The sequence below is a fragment of the Kogia breviceps genome, chromosome 2 (genome assembly GCF_026419965.1).
Source record: "Kogia breviceps isolate mKogBre1 chromosome 2, mKogBre1 haplotype 1, whole genome shotgun sequence".
In the NCBI taxonomy this organism is placed as follows: domain Eukaryota; kingdom Metazoa; phylum Chordata; class Mammalia; order Artiodactyla; family Physeteridae; genus Kogia; species Kogia breviceps.
In genome coordinates, this window is record NC_081311.1 from 54,745,028 (window position 1) to 54,772,184 (window position 27,157).

The window sequence follows — 27,157 nt, forward strand, 5'->3', positions numbered from 1 at the left end:
GGAACCCAAACATTTTTCTAGCTGTGTCAGTATGAAGCCATCCCCTGTGCATCAAACCCTAAGCATTGTATTGGGGGTGGAAGACATAGTGATATCCTGCAGAAGATGTGATGGCCCATTAAAGAAGTGGATTGGTGGGCAGAGGTAGATGAGAGGAGGAGAAGGGACGGGTGGACCAACAGATGAAGAGACATAGAGAGGCCTCTCCGTGTCCCCCAGGCAGAGTCCTGGAAGGTCAGGACTCTGGTCACCTGCCTGTTGGTTGCAAGAGCAGGTGTCCTCATAATCAGTACCACTGACTTGAAATTCCTTGAAATTTTAGGCATTCTCCAGCAAGCTTGGGTCCTTGTGAGCAGGGAAACATTTTTCTTGCTGTTTTCTGCTTAACAGTTCATTTTGGAAGTACTAGCTTTTGTATTTGTTTGAATGTTTTTCCAAATGGTTTTACACGTGTGAAGAAAGCCATTGGGGTTTCACACATTTCCTGAAATTGTTAAGAAACCAGTTATGTTGACCAATGTGGTTGGTATTTAGCAAATGCACTTTGTGTTATTGTTGAGAGGTTAATTTCGCTTCCTCTACAAATATCTGAAAGTTGATTGAATGATAATGTTCCTGCATTTCGGCTACCCTAGCCCATCACTTTTATCTTAGTGGGGATGATATAGGAATATGAAGAAATTACCTTAAACAGCCCTTTGTGAATAAATATTAATCACTGTTTATTATCTCTTTGTAAAAATGTATTTTTTTAATGCATTTAAAAATATAGTTTTAAAGTGCTCTTAATGGAATGAGCTTATATTAGGTTGTTTATGGGGTGGCACTGGACTGATGGTGAGAAATTATTTTCTGGCTGAGGTTGACAAACTTTTTCTGTAAAGGTGGATATTTTATGATTTTCAGGCCAAGAAGCAAAGTTGATGATATTATGTAGGGATTATGGTATACTATGTAGCTATAACAAGAGAGAAAATAAATTTCTACAAATGTTTTATTGATGAAGTAAAAATTTTTAAAAATCAAATACAATTTTTTCTGCAGTGTAAGCTTATTATTGAGAAGAATTACATTCCCTTTTTAAAGATAACGTTTCACTTTGTTGGAGTTCAAAGATAATGTTCCCTGTCATCAAAATGTATTGAAAATATGTATCTATTAATGCTGATCTATAATGAGATTTTATGTATATCATCTTTGAAAAATGTCTTTTCCCTCATAGGTCCTGCCAAATATTGATATCAGTCCTTGTGCCTATAATTTTGAGTGTATTCATCTCTTGGAAGGCACTCGTAGAATTCTATTAGATTTTCCTCTTGATATTTGTCTTTTAGCCACTACCTGGTAGATGAATCCCTTCCAGTTGAAGGTTGGTGAAAACTTCTCAGTTACACAGTTAAACGGATTTTGAAATGTGGGAATTTCCTTTGCATTTACGTCAAGGCCTAAAAACACTCTGGAACTATAGTTTGAACTTGGAAAATGTATCTGTCACAAATTTGTGTGGGAATGGAAATCCCGTTTCTGACAGCACTGGGAGTATATAAAGCATCTTGACGTTGTGGTTCAGAAAATTGGTTGTTGCTGAAATGACTTTCCTGCAGTGTAAGTTTTATATATGAGTGCTGTTTCGCCTTATAGGCAACTTTTAGGTTAAATTGATTAAAAATCGTTATTAAGTCTGCAGCCGAAGCTAATTTCCAAAGCTACTTAATGTTTGATAATTGTGGCTGAAAATGGTCTTCTCATTAAGAAAAACGTCAGTCTTGTCCCTGAGCTCAAAAATTCACAATAAAACATTACCACTGTTGAGCCATGGAACTATGGGGTGGTAGGGCGAGTCAAGATATATTCAGCTTCTATTTCTGACAGAAATTCACAGAAATGATGCTTAAATTCCTAAGGGTAAATGAAGGTCACTGTTGACACCGTTACTGAACCAAACTCGGGTCTGCTCGCCCAACGCACAGCAAAGCCAAATCTATTGACAGTGGGTTCTAGTGAAGGAAAGTACAGAGTTCATTGCAGGGCGCCAAGCAAGGAAGTGGGAGACAGCCTCGGATGCACTCCAACTGAGTCTTTGAGTGAGGGGTTTTCTTAAAGGGGAAGAGCAAAGAGGCTAGGATTAATCTTGTGATGTTTCTGTGACATTTCTTTTCTTTTTTTTTAATTGAAGTATAGTTGATTTACAATATTGTGTTAGTTTCTGGTGAACAGCAAAGTGGTTTTATATATATATATGTATATATCTGTGTTCTTTTTTATTCTGTTTTGTTATAGTTTATTACGAGATATTGAATATAGTTCCCTGTGCTGTACAGTAAATCCTTGTTTATTTTATATATGGTAGTGTGCATCTGTTAATCCCCTACTCCCAGTTTAATCCCCCCCACTTTGGCAATCATAAGTTTGTTTTCTATGTCTGTGAGTCTGTTTCTGTTTTTTAAATAAGTTCATTTGTACTGTTTTTCAGTTTCCACATATAAGTGATATCATATGATACTTGTCTTTCTCTGTCTGACTTACTTCACTTAGTATGATAATCTCTAGGTCCATCCATGTTGCTGCAGCACTTCTGTTATATTTCTTAGTCATTGATTTTTTTCAGTCAGTGATCGATTTTTTCAGTCATTTTGAACTTAACATTGACTCCTTTGGAAGTCAGGATGTCTCCAGTTTACAGTTCTCCGGCCAGGTGGTCCATGGCTTGGGGGTGGGGGGGTCTGTTAGCTCATCTTGTCCTAGAGAAACAACCTGAGTTTGTACTTTAATGATGGATACCTATAATAGCAATTTTAGTACATTAACAATGCTATTGACAACAGCAATTTTAGTCATCTGACTCTGGTTGATTAGTGTTCAGTTAGCACAGGATTGAGGTCAGAGGGAACAAGAAAGGGAATACAGTTTTGGATAGAGAGATTAATCAGAAACTCAATAAGGGAACCCAGCTTTAGGGGGGATTCGGTTTCAACACTGCTGGCTCAATAACGCATGATAGAGTCAAATATTTTCTGCAGAGTAGCTGCTGTTGAATCATAAAATGAGAACTCAGAGGTTTTAAACACTGTGTTTTCACCAAATTTTGTCCAATTAAGCTTTTTCTGTTCCATACACACTTTTATCACTGTTGGTTGTAACACATCTGAGCAGATGTCACATCTGGTTGTACTGAATTAATGTTCCTCAACGTCTTTGAAGATGTTCTTGCCTGTAGTACTGTTCATGAAGACTGTTCATAGTGGTTGATTTTTCAGTCACTGCAAACTCAGCATTGACTCCTTTGAAAAACAACAACTAAGCAGTGTTGGGAGCATTTGTCTACTCATCAAGAGCCAAGGAAAACCGATCAAAACCATTTGCCTTGCCTTTAATTGACCATTGATTTTGCTCCCCATGTAAATCAACTCTTTGAGCAGCTGTTCTCACCAAAAGGATAATAATCTTAAGTTTATGTTTTTTCTGGGTATTGAATTCTAACTTGTTTTAATTGAATCACCATTGATAAATGTATTTCTTTGCTTGGCTAACAAAAGAGCCAGTTGGGATCTTACTTTCGTTGCAGCCTCCTTTTCATTTTTAATTTTTGTGAAGATATTCTGCTCTCATGAAATAATTCTGTTTTAAATTTCTTAATATTTCTGACCTTTGCATTCATGTGAGTTGAGAAGATTGTGATGAGTGCTTACTCTGGTAATGCTGATATTTACTGTATTCTTTTAGTACAGTTTCGTTGCATGAGAAACACTGTCCTTTGCTGTTTAATCTGATAATAAAGAAACCCACACTCTGTTGTCTCTTAAAAGGACAACATTCAAAATCCACTCTTTTCTTGTTTTGTTATGATGGGTAATGCACTGATTTAAAAAAAAAAAAAAAAAAGTCCCGGTATAGCGGTACCATGGCACTACAAACGCTGTGAGTTATAATGGTGTCACTGAACTTGTAGTGTGCTGAGCAGCAGTGCAAGGTAGTGAGAGTACCACCTGTGGTCTCTGTTGCATATACTCAGCTGTGCTGTCATGGGGCAGGAGCAGTCATAGTAAATGAGTGAGCGTGAGCATGGCAGTGTTTTAATAGAGCTTGCTTTATAGACACTGACACTTGAATTTCATATATTTTTCATGTGCAATGAAATATTATTCTTTTGATATTATTCAACCATGAAAAATGTATAAAAACCATTCTTCACTCGTGGGCTGTACAGAAACAGGAGCTGGGTCAGGCTTGGCCCAAGGAATTTAGTCTACTGACCCCTATTCTCGCGTGGCTAGGATATATGTTGAGTTGGGACCAAATATGTTGTTGATTATATCTGGTTTCAGATAATATACTTAAAATGTTCTTATTTACTATTTTACAACCAAGGTTTGGCTATTGGAAGATCCATCTGTGCTTAAAGAGATTGTATCCAAAAAAAAAAAAAAATCACTGCAGTCTCATTTGTAGCTTCAGGAAGAACAGAGAAAACGACTTGATTTTGTACAAATAGTGCTTTTCTAAAATTAGCAATTAAGGAAGCTTCCTTTTTAATTTTATACTTCAGGAAATATTTGTAAAAGCTAAAGTATTGGGTGGCTGTGACCATTTATTTTTGAAAGTTTCTGAAATTTAGGTGGGCATAAACTTAATTATCCTGGGACACTTCAGAGTAATAGAGTGAATTCCTTGTAATTGATCTGACTCTAATATGACTTATTTATTTCTGAATATTCAGCAACAGCTGGCATTCCAGCTGGAGTTGGAAATGCAAGAAAAAGAGAGACAGAGAATAGAAGAACTGCAGAGAGCTCAAGAGCAATTTGAGAAGGTAATTTGAAATTTTATAAATGTCTGTTTTATTCAAAACCTCTGAGAATCCTCAGACTGTTTCTTCCAGCTGTTATAGCAGGGGATTCATAGTCTAGAGACCTGCCAGGAAGGTCTAATGTTGCCAGGAAGCCCTGGTTAACATTTTAGTCAAGAGATAGTTGTTCCTAATTATGGTAGCTGATACTGAAGGTGAAGTTCTTTGTAGTATTGGGGATGTTCTGATCTCTGAGACAATAGTTTGTTTCTTTTCTTCATGTTAGATGTATTATCAACAATACTTTACATTTAAAACTATGTTTGGGGGACTTTCCTGGTGGCACAGTGGTTAAGAATCCGCCTGCCAATGCAGGGGACATGGGTTCGATCCCTGGTCCAGGAAGATCCCATATGCCATGGAGCAACTAAGCCCGTGCGCCGCAACTACTGAGCCTGCGCTGTAGAGCCCATGAGCCACACTGCTGAGCCCACATGCCGCAGCTACTGAAGCCCACGCATCTAGAGCCTGTGCTCCACAACAAGAGAAGCCACCACAATGAGAAGCCTGCGCACCGCAACGAAGAGTAACCCCTGCTTGCCACAACTAGAGAAAGCCCGTGTGCAGCAATGAAGACCCAATGCAGCCAGAAAAAAAAAAAAAAAAAAAAAAAAATATATATATATATATATATGTTTTTATTTGGATTTTTCATGTCTTTCTTTAAATAAACTATTCAGTAACTTATGTCAAAAAAGTCCATCTCCATTGACTGTGTCTGCGGTTTTTTTTTAATAAGTTAATTTTTTATTTTATTTTATTTTTTTGGCTGCATTGGGTCTTCATTGCTGCGCGTGGGCTTTTCTCTGGTTGCAGTGCGTGGGCTTCTCTTGTTGGTGGAGCACAGGCTTCAGTAGTTGTGGCACATGGGCTCAGTAGTTGTGGTGCACGGGCTTAGTTGCTCCGCAGCATGTGGGATCTTGGACCAGGGCTCGAACCCGTGTCCCCTGCATTGGCAGGCGGATTCTTAACCACTACATCACCAGGGAAGCCCCCAGACTGTGACTGTCTTACGTCAAGCCTCCTGCTTGGCCAATGTTTCCTTGTATCCAAAAAGTATGTGTCGTATAGACCAATTTTCTACATGACTGAGTTATACTTTTCAACTGGATATTTCATATTGTATGCTTATAGTTAGTATTTGTTACTCAAATGTTACTTCTCTATTTATTCCGAAATTAAAATTTTAAAAAGAGGCAGGTTTTGTAGAAGATGTTTATTAATGGCTTAGATGAAAGCATCATTGTTTAAAGCAATTTTAAAAAGTAGGAAGGGTAAATTAAATTTTTTTAAAAGATGAGATTTAATTAATTAGTTAATTTTTTAACTCTTCAGATAAATTCAATTCTTCTCATCAATGTACTATGCTCATCATTCTACAATAAGAGATTAATCTACTAAGGATTGTTCTTTACAAAGTGAAATCATTTAGTCCTGTTGTAGCCCAAGTGTCGGAAAACTACTTTTGTGAGTCAAAAAGATGAGATTTTAAAAGGATAAATTCAAATCTCTGTACATAGTTTTAAAAAACACCGATGCTGATCTATCTTTGTCTGAATATGGTAGGACACATGGATACCCACGCATGCGCTCACACATAAATGCATCCCCCCTTCCTCTTCAGTTAAGGTTCCGTGATCACAAAAGAAGGAACCAGAATACATCAAGATGGTGATCAAAATAATAAGAGAATTGAAAGTATTTTTTATTGAGATGCCTGATAGCTATATCTGAGTGCTGCGAAGTCTGTGATTTATAGAAGGGATTGGCTCCAGAGGGTCCCATTCATGTTACTCTATGGCCATTAGCAGACTGTGTGACCGGAGCCACAGTAGTTTTAATAAGTCATATTCCTAGTGGCTTATCACCCCTCTCTTCCCTGTAACATACTGCTGCTTGACCCCTTGCTCAGAGACAAATTCATCCATGTCTTTTCGTCCTTGCCTTTTTATGGCTTCAGGGACATAACTTAAACTATCAGTTGCAAAAGGAAATTTATTGGAAGGATCCTGGGTTGAAGAAAGGGTTTTACAACTAAACTGTGAAGGGCTCTGGTTGAGTTGGGTCTTCCAGACCTTTGGGAGCAAGAGAATCAGTGCTGCCAGGGCTCTTACCTCTGCTGTTGTCTCTCACTGTGGCCTGGTTTGCTGCACATGGGTGAGGATCACGGTCCTTAATAGTTCCTGGGTCTTATAATGTGGCTCCTACTGTCTGAGAGGAATAGATTCCTTTCTTTTGGGTTTCAGTTAAGAAAAGAATCTTGGGGAAGCATTCTGACTGGCTTAGTTTGTGTCAGGTATCCCTTGGCTGGGGAACAGAGTCCTGTGAGAATATATGCTTTCCCACCAGAGCCATGTGGTTGTGGGATAAGACATGCCCAGGAGAAGGGAATGATCTTGAGAAAGCCATATATGTACCATATATGTCCCCAGTAATCAGGGTGACTGTATATATGGTCACAAGAGCACTAATCTTTGAACAGCTGAAATGAATCAGCTCAGGAGCAGTTAGGTCAGTGTGCTGCCTTAGAATGAAAAGATAGAAGCCACAGCAAGGTTTGGCTTGGTTAGCAGATTCTACGTTTTCACATTCAGAAAGCAGTCTCTCATGTGTTCAGAGCATTATAGAGGGTATTGTCCAGGAACTGTGGAGAGATGTCATGTATTGGATAGTGCCTTGGGCCTGATTAATTCCCTCAGAAACATTTGCTTCCTTTTTACTATGTATAAAATTCTACATAACTGTCAGTTCTGTCAAAATCTCGTATTCTGGGCTTCCCTGGTAGTGCAGTGTCCCCGATGCAGGGGACACGGGTTCGTGCCCCTGTTCAGGAAGATCCCACATGCCGCGGAGCGGCTAGGCCCGTGAGCCATGGCCGCTGAGCCTGCGTGTCCGGAGCCTGTGCTCCGCAATGGGAGAGGCCACAACAGGCCCGCGTACTGCAAAAAAAAAAAAAAAATCTCATATTCTCAGAGTATATTAAAATTTTTATTTTGTCACTTTTCAAATTTGCTAGTAATTGGCTTCAGGTTTAGTGAAATAGTTAGCCTTTTTCATTTTTTAAAAGGTTCTATTTAATTATAGACAAAACATCGTAGTCACCTCTTAATAGAGTATTAAATGAGACTGTATCTGCAGTTTTGTATTCACATTGCTCCTTTAAGAGGGACAGCATTTTTGCTGTTAAATTGATCATAATGTAAAAACAAAATGCTTGAAAAATTAAACATGGAATCAAAATAAAAAGTATATTCAAAGTATTTTTGTTCATTTTTATGTATTATAGGAGTTGAGAATGAGTATGGAAAATACAGCTAAGGGTGAAGATATTTCACATGAAGAGGTGAGAAGAAAAAGTTACTCTATGTTTTGGGAAATGAATAAGTGTCCTGGAATGTAAAACTTAATTTTGATGCATTAATAGCTAAATTTTTAATAAGGAGATTATCAAAACTGGTAGTCCAAATACATAGTCTAGTAATAACAAGTCACAAATATGATGTGCTTTATTTTTTTTTTATTTTATTTTTTTGTGGTATGCGGGCCTCTCACTGCTGTGGCCTCTCCCGTTGCGGAGCACAGGCTCCGGACGCGCAGGCCTAGCGGCCATGGCTCACGGGCTTAGTTGCTCCGCGGCATGCGGGATCTTCCCGGACCAGGGCACGAACCCGTGACCCCTGCATCGGCAGGCGGACTCTCAACCACTGCGCCACCAGGGAAGCCCTGATGTGCTTTAAAGCAAAATCTCAAAGTGGGTAGAACTGGGAGATTCGGTTTGTTTTTGTATTTTTAAAAACCAGAATATTGTGAGATTTTTTTTTTTTTTTTTTTTTTTGCGGTACGCGGGCCTCACTGCTGTGGCTTCTCCCGTCGCGGAGCACAGGCTCCGGACGCGCAGGCTCAGCGGCCATGGCTCACGGGCCCAGCCGCTCCGCGGCACGTGGGATCCTCCCGGACCGGGGCATGAACCCGCGTCCCCTGCATCGGCAGGCGGACTCTCAACCACTGCGCCACCAGGGAAGCCCTTGTGAGATTATTGACCACATGATTACATGCAATGATATGTTTAAATTTCTGATGTATTTTTTTAAACACGTTTTTGCATTTATTCCTGGAATTCTCTTGTCATTAACAGGTATTGGTTCGTTCCATTAACTGACAATGTTGAATTTTGATGTTGTAATACAGAAGTGTCTTAGCAAAACTGAAAGCAAATTAATGTATTAATCTCAAAATCATTTGAAAGTGAAAATGAACTCTATGATTGTAGGATGGAGCCGACTCAGGCAGAACACTAGCTGAAATTAGTGATCGGTACGGAGCGCCAAACTTGAGCAGAGTGGAAGAACTTGATGAACCGATGCTATCTGATGTGAGTATCCTTAGGAAAGTGTTTTGTGAAAAGCAGATTTTTTTTTTTTTTTTTTTTTTTTTTTTTTTTTTTTTTTTTTTTACTTTGGGAGAGCCTAGTGTATCTCAAGCCGAGGTTGGATGGCAAAGTGGGCCTTTTGTTTCATAGAAAGAAAACCAGTGTTCTGGGTGCTGACTTATCCCTAATTGGCCTTCTGCCCTTCTGTGCACTGTGCTACTGGCCCTGAGGGTGAGGTTGGGCACTTGTCTGGCTCCACACAAATGTGTGGGCACAGACGGGGAGGTCACCGGGCATTAATGTGGAGGGAGCAGTGTGCCCTCCTGTGCAGAGGGTGATATGTATATTTGGAAATGAGCCTTTGAAAATTAGAATCTCTTCAAAATATGTATTTAGAATCGTGGTGAAATACATAATCTTTAAAATAAGTTTTGGGGGCCAACATTTTGGTTCTCAGTAGCAAACCGTGGAGCCAAGTAAATATCCTAATGAGAGTGCATGCTTTTAAAGTATATAAGTCCATTTGCTTATTTAATAAACATATAGTGTTTCCTATGCACCGCATAAACTGTGCCTGATGCTTTTATGACCGAAAACAGGTCCTTCTTGACCTTGTCTAGGGCACAAACAGACAACTGGACAAGCAATTGATAGTCATTGTTAGAGTGAGCAGGTAATGTCTGGTCCAGAGCAGTATGCTTGGAGAGTGAGAGGAGGGGCTGTTGATATCAGGCCCATCAGCAGCTATAACCTGGGACTGCCCTGGCAGAGGGCTGCACTGAGTCACCTGCACCAGTGGGCACTGACAAAGCGGGACAGCCACCTGACCCTTGGTCAGGGAAGGCTTCTTGGAGGAAGTCAGCTTTGTCACTCAGTGGTGGGCTGGGAGGCTGGGAAGGGGAGAAGAGAGAGTGAGAGATAGGGAGAGATCAGAGCTGAGGCAGTGGAGAGCAGGGGCCAGACCATGAAAGGACTTGCAATCTGTGCTCAGACGTTTATATTTTATCCTAAAGGCAGTGGAGGCCAACATGATCAGAACTGTGTTTTAGGAAGGCCATCTGGCAACAGCATGTAGAAGAGAATGGAGTGATCGATTTGAGGAGACCCACCAGGAGGCTATTTGTAACCTACAGAGAGATGGCACTGATGGCCTGAAGTAGTGAGTGATTTTTTGTTGTTGTTCTGTTTTTTGTGAGTGGTGGTTTTTTGTTTGTTTGTTTGTTTGTTCTCGCGGTACGTGGGCCTCTCCCGTTGCAGAGCACAGGCTCCAGACGCGCAGGCTCAGCGGCCATGGCTCACGGGCCCAGCCGCTCCGCGGCATGTGGGATCTTCCCAGACCGGGGCACAAACCCATGTCCCCTGCATCGGCAGGCGGACTCTCAACCACTGCGCCACCAGGGAAGCCCTGTGAGTGGTGTTTTTAAGAGCTGTTCAGAAAGTGGAGCTGGGAGGATTTGATGCTAATCATTCAGTGGATACATTTTTATTTAACGGCTGCTGTGTTTTGGTACCATGCAGGGAGCTAGAAAATACCAGTGAACAAAACAGATAGGGTTTCTGCCCTTTGGGGACCATGGGCCAGCAGGGAAGGTGGTCTGAGAGGACAGAGCAGGGAAACCTGACCTAGCCTGGGTGAGTCTTTTCCAGGAAATGACGTGTAAGGAATTAGCCCAAGATGAGCTCAGTGGATGGAGAGAGCCAGATGCTTTCAAGGAATGCAGATAGTCCAGTATTTTGGCTGAGTTGTATGGAGCTAGGAGAATGGTGTGATTTGAAGCTGGAGAAGTGGATAAAGGCCAGATCACACTGGGCTCTGTGTGTCCTCTTAAGGATTTTGGACTTAGGTGCAGTGGGAGTCATTGAAAGGGTTTATGTAAGGATTAGATATGTGATTTTAAAAGGTGGAGAGAGGAGCTGAGTGAACAGGAGTGGGAACAGGAGACCACTTAGGGGAGGTTATCACCATCATCCAGATGCAAGATGACCAGGGCTAGGACCAGACAGCAGAGATGGGGACAGCTGAGTGGATTTGATATCAGCTGGGAAGGTAAGGGAGAGAAAGAAATCAAGGATGAAGCCCAGATTTCTGCCTTGGGCAACTGGACTCTTCACCATGTTTTGAGCTTTATCATTCGTTATATTAAGGAACATATGAAGAGAAAGTAGGTTTTGTGAAAATGATGTCTTCATTTGTGGACATGTTGATTTCAGGTCACTCTGAGGTATGCAGGTGAAAATGGCCAAAGACCCCTTGAAGTATGTTATGGGTCTGGAGGAAGGAGAGAGGTCCAGGCAGGAAGGATGAATTCAGCAGTCATCAGCATATATGCTAAGTGAAGCTAGGAGAGTGAGTCAGGTTACCTGACTCACATGAGAAATTTCAACATTTAAGGGATGCGTACAGGACCCCTGCAAGAAGGATACGGATAACAATAAGAGAATAGCAAGAGAAGTAGAAGAAAGTATGGGTTGATAAATTCATGGAGAGCACAGTTAAATTATTATTATATTGACTTTGGATTTTATTTGAAATAATCTGAAACTATCAGAAAGCTTCATTTACATAGTCACATAGAAGTTACCTAAGCTTAAATTTTCTGTGGCTTGTACATTTCACAGTTCTAGTTGTATTAAAGCATATTTACTTTTTGTTTTTAGGTTGCATTAAACATTGATCAAGATTTGTAGGATCAACCAACCAAAGAACAATAAATTTTTCTTCTTTCAAGTTTCAAAATAGGAGGTCCCCAATTGTTTTTTTCCCTCCAAACTTGAACTCTGCTTTTCCTCCCTCTAAAGACAGCTTTATAAATGGGCTTCAAAAGTGGCCTTAAAATATTGTTTTGATTACTTGTATGACACCATTTTGATTACTTGTATGATGCCAGTGAGAGAACAAGAGAGAGTGTTTCCCAAAGCAACCAAAAGGGGCAAATGGGAGACGAGCTGAAAAGAATGTGTGCATCTATGTGAGAGCAAGATTGCCTGAGTTGAAAGTTACTGGTTCTATGAGAAGTGAAAGAGGCTGCCACTGTGTAGAGCTCAGGAATTGTCAACATGCTTTAGATATGGTGGTTCCTCCTGGGAGTGCACTGCAAAGATTCCCCCAGTTGGCTGGGGAGTGATGCTTTGTAGTACCACTTAATCCCTGTTTATTGATGGGGCTGGGATGGGGAGGGATGCAAAGGTCCCAGGGACAGGGTAGCATTGTTTTTTCTGAAACAGTCACTGGGCAGAGGGCCTGTGCTACTGTTGAAAGGAAAATCTTAGTGGACACAGGCCATGCAAGGTGCTTCCTTCAGTGGATGCTGGGTGGTCTGTGGACCTTGACTGCACTCTTGGCCTCCTGGAGGTTTCAGGTCTAACTTTGAGCTTTAGGGAGAACTTTCCTTCTTTTATAAAATTCTTCCAAACCTAAGTCTATGTTATGAGTCCTTTCTGTTCCTTAAGGAATGGCGGAAGTATAAATGCCAGGAAGAGGCTTCTTTAAAAAAAAATTCTGTTTTTGGTTATAACATACCTTTCCCGAGGCAGTGACAGCAGAAAAGCCTAGTTGCTTAAATGGGAAAAGAAAAAGGGAAAAAAATCTGTTTAATTAAAAGAAATGTTATATCAGTTCTGTACATTTTTTAACAAGGTTTTTTTTTAAATTTTATAAATTTATTTACTTTTGGCTGTGTTGGGTCTTCATTGCTGCACGCGGGCTTTTCTCTAGTGTAGCGAGCAGGGGCTACTCTTCGTTGTGGTGGGCAGGCTTCTCATTGCGGTGGCTTCTCGTTGCGGAGCATGGGCTTTAGGCACACGGGCTCAGTAGTTGTGGCTCACGGGCCCTAGAGCACAGGCTCAGTAGTTGTGGCGCACAGGCTTAGTTGGTTCGCGGCATGTGGGATCTTCTCAGACCATGGCTCGAACACCTTGTCCCCTGCATTCGCAGGTGGATTAACCACTGTGCCACCAGGGAAACCCAGTTCTGTGCATTTTTTTGTAATACATCTTTATTTGAGTATAATTGCTTCACAATACCATGTTAGTCAGCCATATGCATACATATGTCCCCATATCCCCTCCCTCTTGAGCCTCCTTCCCATCCTCCCTATCCCACCCCTCTAGGTCACCGCAAAGCACCAAGCTGATCTCCCTGTACTATGCTGCTGCTTCCCACCAGCCAACTATTTTACATTCAGTAGTGTATAGACGTCGATCCTACTCTCACTTCGCTCCAGCTACGCCTTCACACTCCATGTCCTCAAGTCCATTCTCTATGTCTACATCTTTATTCCTGCCCTGCAACTAGGTTCATCAGTACCTTTTTTTTAATATTCCATATATATGCATTATCATGCGATATTTGTTTTTCTCTTTCTGACTTACTTCCCTCTGTATGACAGACTCTAGGTCCATCCACCTCACTACAAATAACTCAATTTCGTTTCTTCTAATGTCTGAGTAATATTCCATTGTATATATGTGCCACATCTTCTTTATCCATTCATCTGTCGATGGACATTTAGGTTGGTTCCATGACCTGGCTATTGTAAATAGTGCTGCAGTGAACATTGTGGTGCATGTCTCTTTTTGAATTGTGGTTTTCTTAGGGTATATGCCCAGTAGTGGGATTGCTGGGTCATATGGTAGTTCTATTTTGAGTTTTTTAAGGAACCTCCATACAGTTTTCCATAGTGGTCATATCAATTTACATCCCCACCAACAGTGTAGGAGGTTTCCCTTTTCACCACACCCTTTCCAGCATTTATTGTTTTTAGCTTTTTTGATAATGGCCATTCTGACCAGTGTGAGGTGATGCCTCATTGTAGTTTTGATTTGCATTTCTCTAATAGTGATGTTGAGCAGCTTTTCATGTGCCTCTTGGCCATCTGTATGTTTTCTTGGTGAAATGTCTATTTAGATCTTCCGCCCACTTTTAAACTGGATTGTTTGTTTTTTTGATATTGAGCTCCATGAGCTGTTTGTATATTTTAGAGATTAATCCTTTGTTGTTTCATTTGCAAATATTTTCTCCCATTCTGAGGGTTGTCTTTTTGTCTTGTTTATGATTTCCTTTGCTGTGAAAAGGCTTTTAAGTTTAATTAAGTCCCATTTGTTTATTTTTGTTTTCATTTGTTACTCTAGGAGGTGGGTCAAAAAAGATCTTGCTGTGGTTTAAGTCAAAGAGTGATTTTCCTTTGTTTTCCTCCAAGAGTTTTATAGTGTCTGGTCTTACATTTAGGTCTTTAATCCATTTTGAGCTTATTTTTGTATATGGTGTTAGGTAGTGTTCTACTTTTATTCTTTTACATGTAGCTGTCCAGTTTCCCCAGCACTGCTTATTGAAGAGGTTGTCTTTTCTCCATTGTATGTTCTTGCTCCTTTGTCATAAATTAGGTGCCCATATGTACGTGGGTTTATCTCTGGGCATTCTATCCTGTCCTGTTGATCTATATTTCTGTTTTTGTGCCAGTACCATACTGTGTTGATTACAGTACCTTTTGGTATAGTTTGAAGTCAGGGAGCCTGATTCCTCCAACTCCGTTTTTCTTTCTCAAGATTGCTTTGACTATTTGGTGTCTTTTGTGTTTCCATACGAATTGTAAGGTTTTTTGTTTTAGTTCTATGAAGAATGCCATTGGTAGTTTGATAGGGATTGCATTGAATCTGTAGATTGCTTTGGGCAGTATAGTCATCTTCACAGTATTGATTCTTTCAATGCGAGAACATGGTATATTTCTCCATCTGTTTATGTCATCTTTGTTTTCTTTCATCAGTGTTTTATACTTTTCTGAGTACAGGTCTTTCGCCTCCTTTAGGCTGGTTTATTCCTAGGTATGTTATTCTTTTTGTTGCAATGGTATATGGGAGTGTTTCCTTAATTTCTCTTTCAGATTTTTCATTGGTGTATAGGAATGCAAGAGATTCTGTGCATTAATTTTGTATCCTGCAACCTTACCGAATTCATTGATTAGTTCTAGTAGTTTTCTGGTTGCATCTTTAAGATTTTCTATGTATAGTATCATGTCATCAGGAAATAGTGACGGTTTTCTTCTTATTTTCCAGTTTGTATTCCTTTTATTTCCTTTTCTTCTCTGATTGCCGTGGCTAGGACTTCCAAAACTGTTGAATAAGAGTGGCAAGAGTGGACATCCTTGTCTTGTTCCTTATCCTAGTGGAAATGTTTTCAGTTTTTCACCATTGAGTATGATGCTTGCTGTGTGTTTGTCATATATGGCCTTTATTATGTTGAGGTAGGTTCCCTCTATGCGTATTTTCTGGAGAGTTTTTATCATAAATGGGTGTTGAATTTTGTCAAAAGCTTTTTTCTGCATCTATTGAGATGACCATATGGTTTTTATTCCTTAATTTGTTAATATGGTGTATCACATTGATTGATTTGCATATATTGAAGAATCTTTGCATCCCTGGGATAAATCCCACTTGATCGTGGTGTATGATCCTTTCAGTGTGCTGTTGGATTCTGTTTGCTAGTATTTTGTTCAAGATTTTTGCATCTATGTTCATCAGTGAAATCAGTCTGTAATTTTCTTTTTTTTGTTATATCTTTTTCTGGTTTTGGTATCAGGGTGATAGTGGCTTCATAGAATGAATTCGGGAGTGTTTCTCCCTCTGCAATTTTTTGGAAGAGTTTGAGAAGGATGGGTGTTAGTTCTTCTCTAAATGTTTGATAGAATTTGCCTGTGAAGCCATCTGGTCCTGGACTTCTGTTTGTTGGGAGATTTTAAATTATGGTTTCAATTTCATTACTTGTGATATGTCTGTTTATATTTTCTAATTCTTCCTGGTTCAGTCTTGCAAAATTGTACCTTTCCAATAATTTGTCCATTTCTTCATGGTTGTCCATTTTATTGGCATATAGTTGTTTGTAGTAGTCTCTTATAATCCTTTGTATTTCTGCAGTGTCAGTTGTGATTTCTCCTTTTTCATTTGCGTCCTCTCCCATTTTTTCTTGATGAGTCTGGCTAAGGGTTTATCAGTTTTGTTTATCTTCTCAAAGAACCAGCTTTTAGTTTTATTGATCTTGGCTATTGTTTTCCTCATTTCTTTTTCATTTATTTCTGCTCTGATCTTTATGATTTCTTTCCTTCTACTGACTGGGTTTTTATGTTCTTCTTTCTCTAGTTGTTTTAAGTGTAGAGTTAGATTGTTTATTTGAGATTTTTCTTGTTTCTTGAGGTGAGGTTGAATTGCTCTAAACTTCTCTCTTAGAACTGCTTTTGTTGCGTCCCATAGGTTTTGGGTTGTCGTGTTTTCATTGTCATTTGTTTCTCTGTAGTTTTAAATTTCTTCTTTGATTTCTTCAGTGAAGTCTTGGTTATTTAGTAGCACACTATTTAGCCTCCATGTATTTGTGTTTTTTACAGTTTTTTTTCCTGTAATTGATTTCCAATCTCATAGCGTTGTGGTCAGAAACGATGCTTGATACGATTTCAGTTTTCTTAAATTTTCAGAGGCTTGATTTGTGACCCAAGATGTGATCTCTCCTGGAGAATGTTCCATGTGCACTTGAGAAGACAGTGTATTCTGCCACTTTTGGGTGGAATATTCTATAAATATCAATTAAATCTATCTGGTCTACTGTGTCATTTTTTTTTTTTTTTTCTCTGTACGCGGGCCTCTCACTGTTGTGGCCTCTCCCATTGCGGAGCACAGGCTCCGGACGCGCAGGCTCAGCGGCCATGGCTCACGGGCCCAGCCGCTCCGTGACACGTGGGATCTTCCCGGACCGGGGCACGAACCCGTGTCCCCTGCATCGGCAGGCGGACTCTCAACCACTGCGCCACCAGGGAAGCCCTACTGTGTCATTTAAAGCTTGTGTTTCCTTATTTATTTTCTGTTTGGATGATCTGTCCATTGGTGTAAGTGGGATATTAAAGTCCCCTACTATTATTGTGTTACCATCAATTTCTCCTTTCATGGTTGTTAGCATTTGCCTTATGTATTGAGGTGCTCCTATGTTGGGTGCATAAACATTTATAATTGTTATATCTTCTTCTTGGATTGATCCTTTGATCATTATGTAGTGTCCCTCCTTATCTCTTGTAACTGTCTTTATTTTGAAGTCTTTTTTATCTAATAGGAGTATTGCTACTCCAGGTTTCTTTTGATTTCCATTTGCATGGAATATCTTTTTCCATCCCTTCACTTTCAGTCTGTATGTGTCCCTAGGTCTGAAGTGGGTCTCTTGTAGACAGCATATATATGGGTCTGGTTTTTGTATCCATTCAGCCAGTCTGTGTCTTTTGGTTGGGGCATTTAATCCATTTACATTCAAGGTTGTTATCAATATGTATGTTTCTTTTACCATTTTCTTAATTGTTTTGGGGTTTTTATTGTGGGTCTTTTTCTTCTCTTGTGTTTCCTGCTTAGAGAAGTTTCTTTAGCATTGTTGTAAAGCTGGTTTGGTGGTGCTGAATTCTCTTAGCTTTTGCTTGTCTGAAAAGCTTTTGACTTCTCCATCGAATTTGAATGAGATCCTTGCTCAGTCGAGTAATCTTGGTTGTAGGTTTTTCTCTTTCATCACTTTAAGTATATCCTGCCACTCCCTTCTTGCCTGCAGAGTTTCCACTGAAAATTCAGCTGATGACCTTATGGGGATTCCTTTGTATGTTATTTTTTGTTTTTCCCTTGCTGCTTTTAATATTTTTTCTTTGAATTTAATTTTTATTAGTTTGATTAATATGTGTCTTGTTGTGTTTTTCCTAGAGTTTATCCTGTATGGGACTCTCTGTGCTTCCTGGACTTGGGTGACTATTTCCTTTCCCATATTAGGGACATTTTCCACTATAATCTCTTCAAATATTTTCTCAGACCCTTTCTTTTTCTCTCCTTCTTCTGAGACCCCATAATTCAAATGTTGGTGTTGTCCCAGAGGTCTCTGAGATTGTCTTCAATTCTTTTCATTCTTTTTTCTTTATTCTGCTCCTTGGCAGTTATTTCCACCATTTTGTCTTCCAGCTCATTTATTTGCTCTTCTGCCTCAGTTATTCTGTTATTGATTCCTGCTAGTGTATTTTTCATTTCAGTTATTGTATTGTTCATCTCTGTTTGTTCTTTAGTTCTTCTAGATCTTTGTTAAGATTTCTTGTATTTATTGTCTAGATTTCTTGTATTTTCTCAATCCCTGCTTCCATTCTATTTCTGAGATTCTGGATCATCTTTACTGTCATTACTCTGAATTCTTTTTCAGGTAGATTGTCTATTTCCTCTTCGTTTATTTAGTCTTGTAGGTTTTTACCTTGCTCCTTCATCTGTGACATTTTGTTTTGCCATCCCATTTTTTTTTTTTTTTTATGAGTGGGGTTGTGTTCCTGTCTTACTGGTTGTTTGGCCTGAGGCTTCCAACAGTGGAGTTTGTAGGCTGTTGTGTAGAGCTGGGTCTTGGTGCTGAGATGAGGAACTCTGTGAGGCTTCAATCCTATGAATATTCCCTTGGGTCTGAGGTTCTCTGTTAGTCCAGTGGTTCAGACTTGAAGGTCCAGCTTCAGGAGCTTCCGCCTGACTATGGGCTTGTGAATCAAGATCCTGCAAGCCGTGTGGGGCAGCCAAAAAATAAAAAGAGAGCAATGACAAAGTAAAAAATAAAATTAGACTAGGAAACTAACAGATATGTTAGAAAGAATGTAAAAATAAAAATATAGATGAATCAACAACCGGAAGGTACATCAGTACCACAACATTAAAAAAGAAGAGGAAGGAAAAGAAAAAACAGCCAAGGGCAGGGGGGTGGGAGAAAGCCTTGGCTGTGGAGGGCGGGGCCTAAGCAAGGGCAAGATTTGGGCAGTGGGTGGGGCCAGTGCTCAGGACCCACAAGGCTGGAAAAGGCCCTGGGGGTTGTGGGGGGTGAGGCTTAGGCTCAAGGGGCAGAAGGGACCCAGGTGTGCCCCCCACCCCTGGTCTCGAGGGCAGGGGACCTCACCTGGGAGCCCAGCAGGCTTCCTGGGCTCAAGTGGGTGGGGAAGATGCCCTCCTCTCCTCTCCTGCTCCTCTGGTCTGGGGTCTGGGAGGACCCCTTCTGCCTTCCTCTCCTGGCCACCCCCCTGCCCCCCACCCCCGGGCTTCTCTCCTCTGCCCCCAGGACCAATGCGGCCGGGGCTGCGTGCGGGTGTGTGGGGATGGAGGCCTTGGAGGGCAGGGGACTGACCTGGGATCTCCACAGGCTCCCCGTGCCTGAGTGGGTGGGACAATTGCTCTCTGCTCCTCTCCTGCTCCTCCCAGAGGACCCCTCCCACCTTCCTCTCCTGATCTCCCTGGCCTCCCTCCTCTGCCCCCAGGACCCATGCAGCCTGGAGGGGGCTTTGGAGGTGGGGGAAGCAGCTTGGGAGCTCAGCAGACTCCCCAGCCTGAGTGGGCCAGGCAATCGCCCTCTGCTCCTTTCCTGCTCTTCCCGGTGAGTCCCTCACACTTGCCTCTCCCAATCTCCCCAGCCTCAGGGGTGCTGATATTGTCTGGCGTCCACTTCTCCTCCCCGCTGGGTCCCACTACGTCCTACCGTTTCACTGTGGGCTTCCTCCTGTCTCCTTAGGATTCAGAGTTCCCCACCAGCAGCTGGCAGGCACCCTAGTTGTGGGGAGACGCTAGCTCTGTGTCTTCCCATACTGCCATCTTGACTCCTCTCCAGTTCTGTACATTTTTGAGAAAAAAGTCTCAGGTGCCCTGGAGAGATGACTTCTGTGTCAGTCAGTCCACCAGGCACTGTGCCCCTCATATGGGTGCCCTGCATTCACTTCACCCAGGTAGGAGTGTCAAAGGCAGCAAGAGAGTGTCCTTCAAGGCCTCAGCCTCAGCCTATGTGATACCATTGTGGAGGGCTAGGTGTGGAAGGGAAGGCTCAGAGGGCATCTTGGGCTCAGCACAGCCCATGCTGGTCTGCAAAGGGTGCAGTCTGGCACTGGGATTTGACAGCAAGAGTCTCTGAGTGTTAGCCAACACTCAGAGTGATAGTCACTCTTGAAGCATTGTGGTTCTGGGCAGAGGGTAGTCTTGTGTGAAGAGCTCCCAGCCAGAACTGGGCATAAGAGTGAGGAAGTAGAATGGGGTAAGAAAGGAGATGAAACGTGTTCAACCTCTGTCTGGAGAGAGAGCACTTATGAGGATTTAGCTGGTGATCAGGGTGTCTGGGAAGAGGCTCCCATGCCCATAAGGAGATGACTCACAGATAGAGCAGATGCCCACTGCCTGCTGGGACTGGGGCAAGCCTGTTGTTTTTGGGCAGACACCTATGCTGAGTCTGGATCTAGGCCTTAGCGTTTTTTGCCAGTGGCAGCAAGACTTATTTTAGACCCACCTGAACGACGAGGTGGGATGGCTCCTGTTCTGGCGGGCTTTTCTCTAGCTGGGTGACATCCTGGTCTTGGTTGAGGTATTCTGGATTTCCCTGTGGATCTGGTTCTTGTGGAAGGCAAGGATAACAGAAGGGAAGGAGGAAATGGATGAAAGAATGGAGAGACCTAAAGGATCTAAACATAGGTAATTAAACTACATTTCTCACTGCAAAAGCTGAGACAGAACAAACCATCAAAATACAGGTGCACTGAATAGACATTTCTTGAATGTATTTTTTGTTATTGAATGAAAGATTCTTTAAATTCTGTAGTTCTTTACAATTTTCAAAAGTTTCACACAAATTATTTTGTATAATCCCATAATAACCCTTTTAAAAAAAATCCCCTACCCCTATATTGCCTCTCCCCACTGGTAGAACTAGTTTGTTCCCTGTATCTGTGAGTCTGCTTCTTTTTTGTTTTATTCACTAGTTTGTTGTATTTTTTTAGATTCCACATGTAAGTGGTTGTAACATATAGTTAAGTAGATGTTTTGGCTGAATCTTGAATGACGGAGTATTAATCTCACTGTTCAGCCAAAGTCAAGGCTGAAGTTAATATGTTAACTTCTGAGATATAACACTTTAAAAACTACACTTTTATTAAAATTTTGGTAGTTTAATATTATGGTGCTGGAGCAGCAATTTCTCAACATTTTTAACCGCTATGGAACTTTTGTGGTCACTGTGCCACACATTTGTGATACTATGTAAATGTTTATTCTCAGCTAAAATGGAGGAGATACTTTTCAGTACTTTTTTTCTCTAGTATGTTTTTTTCTTTAGACTCTCTATTCTTTGTGTTTGATACTTTTGGGTACCTAATTTTTCTCCAATCCCGTTTTCTTCTCTGTAGATGCTATATTTTTAATTTTGTTTGGATTGAAGATACTTTATCCTGGATATAGCTGTATATGATTTTTTGGGGGTGGTAACAGCTTTATTGAGATAAAGTTCACACACACACAACCACCCATTTAAAGTTTACTATTCATTGGTTTTTAATACTTTCACAGATTTGTGCAACCATCACCACATCAGTTTTAGAACATTTTTGTCACCCCAGGAAGAAACTCCATACTCTTTAGTGGTCACCACCCCTCATCCTTCCTTCTAAACTCTAGGCAACCACTAATCTAGTTTTTCTGTATTATTGTACATCAGAAGACACAGTATCTGACCCACTATCAGTAAAGCTAAGATTAACCACTGGGTTAGGGTGATGACAGTCTGTGCTTTCCAAGCTTTTGTGGCTCCCCTTGCAACTCCAGAGTAATTTGTGTGGTGTTACAATATGACCGTCCAATTCTAATCATTTTAATACCAGTTGCTAATTTTTACCCACATCAAAATTTGCATCAGAGTTTGTGAAATGCATTTTGTTAATTCTATATTCATTTTACTTTTATGTATAGCATTCTTCTGAAAAGCTTTTCTTAATCTTTGGGAATTACTGGGTTACTCTAAAATGTAATTCCTCCTGAAAAACAAATGTTTCATTTCCCTTAATTACTAATGTTAAAAGTAAGGAGTTTTTGAAGTAGTTATGAATAGTGACAGTTTTTTTCTGGCTTTCTTTTAATTGATTGTCATTATGGACTCATGGTATTCATTTAGTGTTTTTCATTCCCTTACAATTATTTTTTTATTGTCATAACCTTGGTAAGTGGGAGCTCCTTTATTCCTTATTTATAGTATTGTCATTACTCAGGACCCTGAATAATTGATATTATTCCCTATTCTACAGATGAAGAAACTGAGGCACAAAGAGAGGAGTTTTGTCTCATTTTATATAGTTGGTAAGTGACAGGGCTGACCTGGACTTAGCCTTTGTTGGGCCCCAAAGTCACAGTGACAGTATTTTCTGTCACTTCACTATATGGCTTCTGGGTAGGAACAAGAAAATTGAAAGCAATAATTTAAAAAAAGATCTGAAGCAATTATATTTGTATAGATCAATGTTCATAGAGAATTAGACTTTTTAAGTATATGTTTTATTTCTTACTGTGGTAAAACACACATAACATAAAATTTACCATTTTAACCATTTTAAAGTGTACAATTTAGTGGTATTAAGTACAGTCAACCATCACTGTACTTGTTGTATAACCATCACCACTATCTAGTTCCAGGACTTCTTTATCATCCCAGATGGAGACTCCACACACATAAAGCAGTTACTCCCCATTTCCCCCTCCTCCCAGACCCTGGCAACCATTAATCAGATTTCTATGAATTTACCTGTTCTGGAAATTTCAAATAAATGGAATCATAATATATGGCCTGGGTTCTGTCACTTCCATAATGATTTCAAAGTTCATCTAAGTTGTAGCATGTATCAGTACTTTTTTTTGTTGCTGAATAATCATTTATTGTATTGATATACCACACTTATCCATTCATCAATTCATGGACACTTGGATGATTTCTACCTTTTGGCTGTTGTGAATAATGCTGCTGTGAACATGTGTACACAAACTTTTATGTGGACATATGTTTTCAGTTCTTTTGAGTATATACCTAGGAGTGAGTCATACAGTAAATTCTATGTTGTAGTTTTTGAGGAACTGCCAAACTATTTTCCACAGTAGCTCACCATTTTACATTCCTACCAACAATGTATCACCCCCACCCACACTTCGTGTTTTCCATTTTCTTTTTTTTTCTTTCTTTGGCTGCGTTGGGTCTTCACTGCTGCATATGGGCTTTCTCTAGTTGCGGCTACTCTTCGTTGCAGTGTGTGGGCTTCTCATTGCAGTGGCTTCTCATCATGGAGCATGAGCTCTAGGCACGCAGGCTTTAGTAGTTGCAGCATGTGGGCTCAGTAGTTGTGGCGCGCGGGCTTCAGTAGGTGAGGTGTGTGGGCTCAGTAGTTGCGGTGCATGGGCTCTAGGTGCGTGGGCTTCAGTAGTTGTGGCACGTGGGCTCTAGAGCACAGGCTCAGTAGTTGTGGCACACGGGCTTAGTTGCTCCATGGCATGTGGGATCTTCCCAGACCAGGGATGGAACCCATGTCCCCTGCACTGGCAGGCAGATTCTTAACTATTGCACCACCAGGGAAGTCCTTTCCATTTATTTTTCTTTTTCTTTTTTTGTGGCCATCCTAATGGGTGTGAAGTAGTATGTCATTGTGGTTTGGTTTGCATTTCCCTAATGACTAATGACTTTAAGCATGTTTACATGTGCTTGTTGGCCATAGGTGCATCTTCTTTGGAGAAATGTTCATTCAGGTCCTTTGCCTATTTTAAAATTTGTTTGTTTGTCTTTTTGTTGTTGAGTTTTAAGGTTTTGGTTTTTTTAATATATATTCTGGATTCTAGACCCTTACCATTTATATGATTTGCAAATATTTTCTCCCATTCTGTGATTTGTCATTTCACTCTCTTGATAGTGTCCTTTGATGCCCAAATGATTTTCATTTTCACGAAGTCCAGTTCATCTATGTTTTTCTTTTGTTACTTGTGCTTTTGGTGTCATATGTAAGAAGTCATTGCCAAATCCAAGGCCATAAAGATTTACATCTATAGTTTCTTTTAATTTTAGCTTTTATTTGGGTCTTTGATCTGTTGTTGTTGTTGTTTTTTGCGGTACGCGGACCTCTCACTGTTGTGGCCTCTCCTGTTGCGGAGCACAGGCTCCGGACGTGCAGGATCAGCAGCCATGGCTCATGGGCCTAGCCGCTCCGCGGCATGTGGGATCTTCCCAGACCAGGGAACGAACCCGTGTCCCCTGCATCGGCAGGCAGACTGTCAACCACTGCGCCACCAGGGAAGCCCCTTTGATCTGTTTTGAGATAATTTTTATATATGATATGAGGTAAAGGTCTGACTTTCTAATTTTGCATTTGCCTATTCAGTTATCCCAGCATCTTTTGTTGAAGAGACTGTTCTTTCTCCATTGAATGGTCTTGGCACTCTGTTGAAATCAGTTGACCATAATGTATGGGTTTACCTCTGGACTGTCCGTTCTATTCAATTGATCTATATTACTATTTTTATGCCAGTACTACCCTCTTTTGACTACTGTAGCTTTGTAATTTTTGTAAGTTTTGTAATTGGGAAGTGTGCTTCCTCCAACTTTATTCTTTTTCAACATTGTTTTGGCTGTTAGGCCCCTTTGCAATTACATATGAATTTTAGGATTGGCTTTTTCATTTCTGCAAGAGAGGACATTGGGATTTTGATGGGGATTTCACTGACTCCTTAGATAGGTTTGGGGTGTATTGCCATCTTAACAATGTTAAGTCTTCTAATTCATGAATGGGAAATGTTTTTCTATTTATTTAAGTTTTCTTCATTTCTGTCCACAATGTTTTGTAGTTTTCAGTGTACAAGTCTTGCCCCTCCTTAGTTAAATTTAGTCCTAATTATTTTTTAATGCTATTATAAATGGAATTATTTTCTTAATTTCTCTTTTACATTGTTCACTGCTTGTGTTTTGAAATGTAACTGGTTTTGTTTGTTTGTTGGTCTATTGGTGAATTCATTTATTAGCTTTAGTAGTTTTTTTTTCTTTTTGTGATTCCTTAGAATTTTCTATACACAAGATCGTGTGATTTGCAAAGACAGATAATTTTACTTCTTTCAGTTTGGGAACCTTTTTACTCTTTTTTATCCCCTCTGATTTCCCTGGCCAGAACTTTCAGTATAATGTTGAATAGAAGTGTTGAAAGCAGGAATCCTTGTTTTGTTCCTGATCTTAGGGAAAAAGCTTTCCATCTTTCACCATTAAGTATGATGTTACTGGAGTATTTCATACATTTTTTTTTATCCAGTTGAGAAAGTTCCTCTGTATTCATGATTTGTTAAGTGTTCTTATCATGGTATGATCTTTTTTATGTGGTTCTAGAGTCAATTCACTAGTAATTTGTTGAGGATATTTGCATCCATATTCAAAACAGATTCTGGTCTGTAGTTTTTTTGTGATGTCTTTATCTGGCTTTGGTATCAGGTTAATACTAGTTTCATAGAATAGGTTGGGAAGTGTTCCTGTCTCTTTTGTTTTTGAAAGTTTATGAAGGATTGATATTTATTATTCTTTAATTGGTAGCATTTTTAAAAATTGGTATAATTCACCCATGAAACCATCTAGGCCTGTACTTTTCTTTGTTGGAAGCTATTTATTACTAATTCATTCTCTTTACTTCGAGGATTTCTATTTCTTATTGAGACAGTTTTTATAGCTTGTCTTTCTAGGAGTGTCCATTTCATCCAGGTTATCTAATTTGGCATACAGTTAATATACAATTGTTTATAGTATTCCCTTATAATCCTTTATGGGGTGTGTATATCTTTTTGAGTTATGTTTTCATTTTCTTTGAAAAATACCCAAAAGTGCATCATATAGTTTTATTTTATTTTTTGAGGAACCTCATACTGTTTTCCATAGTGGCTGCACCAATTTACATTCTGAAAAATAGTGCACTGAGGACCACTTTTCTCCACATCCTCACCAACACTTGTTATTTCTTGTGTTCTTGATAAAAACCATTCTAATGGGTGTGAAGTGATATCTCATTGTGTTTTTTATTTGCATTCCCTGATGATCAGCCATGTTGAGCACCTTTTCATGTTGGCCATCTGTATGTCTTCTTTGAAAAAATGTCTATTTGGAGATCCTGCCCATTTTTTAATTACTGTTTTTTGCCATTGAGTTGTATGAGTTCTTATCAGATATATGATTTTCAAATATTTTCTCCCATTTGGTAGGTTGCCTTTTCATTTTGTTGATGGTTTCTTTTGCTGTGCAGAAGCTTTTTAGTTTGATGTAGTCCCACTTGTCTATTTTTGCTCTTGTTGCCTTTGCTTTGGTGTCAAATTAAAAAAATAATCACCAAGACTGATGTCAAGGAGTTTACCACCTTGTTCTAGGAGTTTTATGGCTTCAGGTCTTATGTTCTTTAATCAAGTTTGAGTTAATTTTTGTGAGTGGTGTAAGATAGTGGTCCAGTTTCATTCTTTTGCATGTGGCTATCCAGTTTTCCTAACACCATTTATTGAAGAGACTGTTCTTTCCAAGAAATATGTTAGTATATAACACTCTGCTTTAAAATATTACCTACTTAATTTTATTTATTTACAAAAACTTTGCTGCTACATAGTTCTGTTCCCTCACACTTCTTTTGTGCTATTTTTGTCATAGAAATATAATTTGTGTACCCATTAACACAGATTTATAATTGTTGCTTTTAAATAATATAGGAGAAAAAATGTTACAAACAAAAATACATTTATATTGTCTCTCATATTTACCTACATAATTATGTTTATCAGTGCTCTTTATTTCTTCACGGAATTCAAATTACTGTCTAGTATCCTTTTATTTCTGCCTGAAGAATTCTCTTTAGCATTTCTTGCAGAGCAAGTCTGCTAGCAATGAATTCTGTCAGCTTTGTTTACCTGGGAATGTCTTAATTTCTCATTCATTTCTTTTTTTTTTTGGTCTGCCTAACATTTATTTATTTATTTATTTACTTATTTATTTATTAGCATCTTTATTGGAGTATAATTGCTTTACAATGGTGTGTTACTTTCTGCTTTATAACAAAGTGAATCAGCTCTACATATACATATATCCCCATATCTCCTCCTTCCTGCATCTCCCTCCCACC

At 39.8% G+C, this 27,157-nt stretch overlaps 1 protein-coding gene across 6 annotated transcripts in view; it reads left to right on the forward strand.

Moving 5' to 3' along the window:
* The window catches only part of DYDC1 (DPY30 domain containing 1), a 159,126-nt gene that overhangs the window by 97,955 nt on the left and 34,014 nt on the right, over positions 1-27,157 (forward strand). For 4 of the 6 annotated variants that reach the window (XM_067025254.1, XM_067025255.1, XM_067025252.1 and 1 more), the window contains 4 exons: positions 4,718-4,810; positions 8,133-8,189; positions 9,117-9,218; positions 10,229-10,374. In XM_067025254.1, the coding sequence (XP_066881355.1) occupies positions 4,718-4,810; positions 8,133-8,189; positions 9,117-9,218; positions 10,229-10,264 (288 nt within the window). In that variant the 3' untranslated portion in view covers positions 10,265-10,374. Of the gene's footprint in view, positions 1-4,717; positions 4,811-8,132; positions 8,190-9,116; positions 9,219-10,228; positions 10,375-11,873; positions 11,975-22,294; positions 22,352-27,157 lie in introns of those variants that run through there. The other 2 variants (XM_067025253.1, XM_067025257.1) reach the window with 2 other exon arrangements.